Source organism: Austrofundulus limnaeus, unplaced genomic scaffold (assembly GCF_001266775.1).
Source record: "Austrofundulus limnaeus strain Quisiro unplaced genomic scaffold, Austrofundulus_limnaeus-1.0 Scaffold32, whole genome shotgun sequence".
Lineage (NCBI taxonomy): Eukaryota > Metazoa > Chordata > Actinopteri > Cyprinodontiformes > Rivulidae > Austrofundulus > Austrofundulus limnaeus.
In genome coordinates this window covers 963014-969198 of record NW_013952434.1, presented here as the reverse complement: position 1 = coordinate 969198, position 6185 = coordinate 963014, and the positions used below count along the sequence as shown (strand labels likewise).

Sequence of the window (6185 nt, the reverse complement as noted above, 5' to 3'; positions counted from 1 at the left end):
GTTTGTGGGCAGAGTGTGTGAAGCTCTTGCATTGATAACCTGCAGCTCAAAGTCCCTCGGTCTCACTTTGTGGCTGTCCCCATCGCCTGGAACTTCCTCCGTCCCGCTCTGTCTCCTTTCTGCTTCTCGCTCCTCGGACCCTCGTCTGCGGCCGCGCTCGGACCCCTGCCTTTAGCTGTCACCAATGGCGCCCACCTATCAGCTTTTCCTGCTGTTGCTCGGCCTTGTGGGAACTCAGGCCACCTTTGATCATCGCATGGCCGCCGCTATGGGTAAGAATGACCTTTTAACCTCTAAAGCCTGAGCTGAACAGTGAATTTTGTTAAAACAATGAAGCATTTTTTAACGTGGAAACTGGCCGTTTGTTCCAGCAAACAAGAAAATGGTCCTTAAAACTCTTCTTTATCCAGTCTATACAGAGTCTGACTAATAAATCTTCATTTAAAAAACAATTAGAATGAAAAAGGAAACAATTCATTCCACGTTTATTGGACACTTGTGGCTGTAAAGGCAAAAAAAGCTTTATTTGATCATTTTGTGTTTGWAAAATAATACTTTAAAATCATTATTTCATAGTGTGTACAGCTTTATGTGCTATACTAATTTTTGACATTTAATATTATCTTGGAAAGGCTGGTTTGATGTTTTGGGATATTTTGATGAAGCACATTTTTAAAGAAGTTATTTGTCTTTTAGAAATATGTGAAAAAATGTAGGGAAAGATGTTAAATCTGTACAAATTAATGAGTTCATACGAGGATAAACACTGTTTATGCATAAAATTATGTTTATTTTGTACTTTCACAAAATTAAACCTTGTAAATGTAGATTATCTAAGATTTGTAAATAATTCAGCAAACTTATGTACCAATCTTTACTTGTTAAAGCTAAATATACTATACTATAAAAAATGAACTGAATCTGTAGCAGATTTCAGTTTATTACTGAGTTATTTATAATTTCTGTTCCTGCCTCTCGTTTCTGTCACCTTCCAACWCCTTCCACCCTTTTCAGTCTCTTTGTCCTAATTGACCATTTTGAATGAACGTTTCTGTTATTATTTCATCCATGTATTGAATGTGAATGAGTTGTTAGGATGTGATCCCAGTTCTCTCTGTGCAGCGACAGGTCTCTGCAGAACTCGCCCCACGGATCTCGTCTTCATCATTGACAGCAGTCGCAGCGTTCGCCCCTCAGAGTTTGAACAAGTCAAGGTTTTTCTGGCCAAAGTCATCGAGGGACTGGACGTTGGACCCAACTCCACCCGTGTCGGAGTTGTCAACTACGCGAGTCGTGTCAAGAACGAGGTACAGACGTGGTTTTGAATGTCATTACTTGTTTTTTTTTTTGCCCCCAATCACTTCCTATCCCAGTTTTACACGTCCTGTAATGGAACTGCAGGTGTCCCTGAAGACTCACCGCACCAAAGCCGCACTGGTCAAAGCCGTGACGAAAATCGAGCCCCTGTCCACTGGAACGATGACCGGTCTGGCGATCCAGTTTGCCCTGAACGTGGCTTTCAGCGAGGCAGAGGGCGCTCGRGCCAAATCTCCCGACATCAGCAGGGTCCAGCACACGTTTCCCAACATTTTTACACCTGAGCTTTACCCCCACGGGTCAGTTTGTAGCTCACTCTTAACACTTTTCCTTCACAGGTTGCTATTATTGTGACAGACGGGCGTCCACAGGACAACGTGAAGGACGTGGCCCAGCGTGCACGAGACGCTGGCATTGAGATCTTTGCCATTGGAGTGGGACGTGTGGACATGAACACCCTGAAGCAGATGGCCAGTGAATCTCTGGACGACCACGTGGACTACGTGGAGAGCTACAGCGTCATTGAGAAGCTCACCAAGAAGTTTAAGGAGGCCTTCTGTGGTAAGAGTACTGAGCAATAAAGATAAAAAAACAGAATGAAACRGTCAACATTCATAACTTCATCATGTTGGAGATGAATCTGCTGCCCCCCCGTATACCGAGGGTAAGGTGTCATGTTTTATTCCAGTTATTGTGTCCTCCCTTTCGTCCTCTGCTTCTCCTCAACAGGATGGTAATAAATTCATCCAGTCATTTGAAACAGAGTAAAAATTCTCAGCGCGCGAGGACGCCGGGGCAGGAACAATCTTTTGGAACATGATTTTTGCTCCCGCTCTTCAGTCGACTCTCGCATAATGGAGAGGCGAGACTGATCTGTCTGTAATTACCAATTTATTAGTGACGATCATTAAAACGTAATTAGTCGTGCCCTTCGGCTCTCTCGGTCGGCGATAACAGTCGCTGCTGTCTGCTGCTCGCCCATCACACTGCAGACGGTGCTTTCAGAGACGATTGGACAAAGATTTCAAGAAATAAAATCAAAGGAAATTATTTTCAGTCATGTTTTTTTTCAACTGTTTGTTTTAAAGATCCACTTGGATAACATTACAGGGATATGATGTTTTTTAGTGGGGTTTTGTGAATTAGAAATCAATCACCGGTTACATCTGTGACCAGATCCAGATCCAGATCCAGAGGTTGCTCCCTCTTTGACCAGGATAAGTGGCAGAAGATGGAGATGGAGATAACTTTGCATAAGACACTTATTTACTTTGATGCAGCTAAAAAAATTTAAATGCCCGAAAAATTTTGAGATTTAAAAGAATACAGCCAACAAAAAAGTTGCTGTTATGCCATTGTGATGATTAGAAGCTAAATTGCTTTTCTAAAACAAATCCACCATCATTTTCTGCTCATAACTCCGCAGCAAAACCTCACTTTGAAAACTAACCAGTAAAAAATATGTCCCTTCGTATCAGCCGGGGTCAAAGTGGATCTTTAAAAGAAGTTTCCTCCTTTTTTCCTTCCCAAACTCAACCAATCACCCCCTTCCTTGTGTGTTTGCATCCCTTTATATGCCACTGTGTGTACGTGTGTGTTCTGCACGCACACACAGTGTCGGACCTGTGTGACACCGGGGATCACGACTGTGAGCAGGTATGCACCAGCACCCCAGGATCATACAAGTGTGGCTGCAGAGAGGGCTTTACCCTAATGGACGATGGTCGCAGCTGCAGTGGTAAGTGTGTGTGTGTGTGTGTGTGTGTGTGTGTGTGTGTGTGTGTGTGTGTGTGAAGGTGCTTGTTTGGGTTTGTGCTGTCCCGTTAAGATCTTCCGCCCTGTGTGCTGTCTGACACCAGCTGCTTGCAGCAACGCAGCCATAGACGTGGTGTTTGTCATCGACGGCTCAAAGAGCATTCGACCCGAGAACTTTGAGCTGGTCAAGAAGTGGATCAACCAGATCGTCGACAAAATGGACGTCTCCGAGAGCAAGACTCACGTAGGACTCGTGCAGTACTCCAGCCTGGTCAAAACGGTACAAGTCTGCTCTTTAGCTTACAAAGACGAACCGCTCGTTTCCCGTTTTATCAACCAGATCCCGGTTCTGTTCCTCCGCAGGAGTTTCCCCTGGGCCAACACAACAACAAGAAGGATCTGAAGGACGCCGTGAAAAAGATGGACTACATGGAGAAGGGAACCATGACAGGCCATGCTCTGAGTTACATGATGGAAACGAGCTTCAGCCTCTCTCAAGGCGCCCGGCCCGGAGTCCAAAAGATCGGCATTGTCTTCACTGATGGACGCAGCCAGGATTATATTATGGACGCTGCTAAGAAGGCAAAGGAAGAAGGTAAGTACGAGACTGAATCCATGAGTAAGGGTAAACTAAACCCATAGTGACGTGTGTGTGTGTGTGTGTGTGTTGTAGGCGTGAAGATGTATGCTGTTGGAGTGGGCAGCGCAGTGGAGAGCGAACTGAAAGCTATCGCCTCTGAGCCCATCGCAGAGCACTACTTCTACACGGCCGACTTTAAGACCATGAACCAGATTTCCAAGAAGCTGCAGATCAACGTCTGTGGTGAGAAGTTTTCATTGAAACCAAACTTCATTAAACTTGTACAACCCCTGGMAAAAGGTATGGAATCACCAGTCTTGGATGAGCGCTCATTCAGACATTTCATTCTGTAAAACAAACTCAGATCAAAAACATGATACAATAATAAGGTCATTCCAAAGTRCAACTTGTTGACTTTCAGGAACATTCAAAGAAATGAAGAGAAAACATTGTGGAAGTCAGTGAATGTTACTTTTATTGACAAAGCACAGGGAAAAATATATGGAATCACTCAGTTCTGAGGAAAAAAGTATGGAATCATGAAAAACAGATAAACAAAAGACCATTCAAAATACATCATCAGTATTTAGTTGCACCACCTTTGGCTTTTATAACAGCTTGCAGTCTCTGAGGCACGGACTTGATGAGTGACGAACAGTATTCTTCATCAATTTGGTGCCAACTCTCTCTGTTAGCAGTTGCCAGATCAGCTTTGCAGGTCGGAGCCTTCTCGTAGACCATTTTATTTTTCAATTTACTCCACAGGTTTTCAATTGGGTTGAGATCTGGACTATTTGCAGGCCATGACATTTCCCTGTGCTTGGTCAATAAAAGTAACATTCACTGACTTCCTCAATGTTTTCTCTTCATTTCTTTGAGTGTTCCTAAAAGCCAACAAGTTGCACTTTGGAATGACCTTATTATTGTATCATGTTTTTGATCTGAGGTTGTTTTACAGAATGAAATGTCTGAATGAGTGCTCATCCAAGACTGGTGATTCCAGACTTTTTGCCAGGGGTTGTATTATTTGCTTTGACTGGTGAACCTAAACTTCAACTTGTTTTTCCCCCCACAGAGGACCCTTGTGAATGTGACTCCCTCGTAAAGTTCCAAAAGAAAGTAGAAGCAGCTTTACAGGCACTAAACAAAAAATATATCCTTTAAAATGACCGAAACTGGATGCGAAGTAGGATGAAAAGAGGAAATGTTGAAATGTTTTGACTTTCATTGTCTCCGTTTCTGACCTTGACTGAATCTTACTAGAGAGTATGTCGAAGAGGATCGCCTTGCTGGAGAAAAAAATAGTTTGAAGACTCACTTCCTCCTCTTCTCCACATCTGCACCCACACACATGCTCTGCACATTTCTTTTTCTGACTTTGAAGAAAAAAACTGAAGAAGGACCAGCTGGCTGTGCAAACCTAAACTTCCCTGAGCTCACCAGAACCTCTAAAAGCACCTGTCGTCTTCTACGCTCCTTTYCCAGTTCTTCCACAGAGACCACACCTGGATGAAGACATGATGTCCAGAGGTTGTCCTCCAGAGCCAAACTGTGTGTTAATAAGTCTTCGTCTTTGCCACAAAGAGCCTGTGTCGTGTCAAACGGAGCCATGCATCACCGTCACTTCTGTTTCATCTTTACCCTCTTTTCTTTACACTCCACACAAAAATATATACATATACAGGTAAATTAATATAAGATCTATGTCTGATAAGAATACACTAGTGATGTTTATTTTCCTAAATAAAGGTGATTCAGGAAGTAAATAAAGTTGTGTTGTGACACCATTCTGTGAGATATAAGTTAACAAACACAATTATTTATATATCTGTATTAGGGTTGGGCGTAATCATATCGTGTGCAATTAATCGTCAGAAAAATATTAATCGATTACTTTTTGGCACTTGACGATTAATATGATTGATGCCACCAGGCAGAGTCCGCTCGGTGCTCCTCTCTGCTTCAAATATGACCAACATTAAAAAAACGTTCTGTAATATATTTATCTATCGACACAATTTAAAATTTGATGTATAGCCTAAAGTCTGTAATTTTGACACAATTTGGAACAGATTTTTATGAAGAGCAAATCTTTCCCACTAAATTGGTCATGTGACCAGGACATAAGGGTGTCCAGGGACTCCAGGGCATTAATCATCAAATTAATCGTTATCGGCTAAATACCATAATTAATCGTGACTATTTTTTTTGCCAATATTGCCCAACCCTAATCTGTATGCAGTTTATCTAATATAAAGGAGTGTGTATGATTAATGTGCATCAAGTACTGAACTTAAACTCAGAGGTGAAGTTGAGTATTTTATTTACTAAGTAAGCAAAACAGCATACTGTATCAGCTCAGTGTCAAAGAGCCCCACATGGTCATGATTTGTGTAAAATAAAAAACAGATCAAATGGTTGATGCAAAAAAAACCCACAAATCCTGAAAAGAAAGTAAATAAATTAAAAGCGCACTGAAATGCATTGTAAAACAGAAGCAACATCAAGACAAATATATATATATATATATATA

The 6185-nt window shown here is 42.0% G+C and overlaps 1 protein-coding gene across 2 annotated transcripts; it reads left to right on the top strand.

Moving 5' to 3' along the window:
• matn1 (matrilin 1) lies at positions 1 to 5422 on the top strand. Of its 2 annotated transcripts, XM_014005688.1 has the most exons (10): positions 1 to 272; positions 1123 to 1307; positions 1402 to 1566; positions 1656 to 1878; positions 2933 to 3055; positions 3177 to 3352; positions 3436 to 3667; positions 3746 to 3895; positions 4728 to 4805; positions 4913 to 5422. In XM_014005688.1, the coding sequence occupies exons 1-10, from the start codon at positions 185 to 187 to the stop codon at positions 4960 to 4962; spliced, it is 1470 nt and encodes a 489-aa protein (XP_013861142.1). In that variant the 5' UTR covers positions 1 to 184; the 3' UTR covers positions 4963 to 5422. The 2 variants fall into 2 exon arrangements, with proteins under 2 accessions (XP_013861142.1, XP_013861143.1); XM_014005689.1 differs by lacking the exon at positions 2933 to 3055.
• Positions 5423 to 6185: the final 763 nt, after the last annotated feature.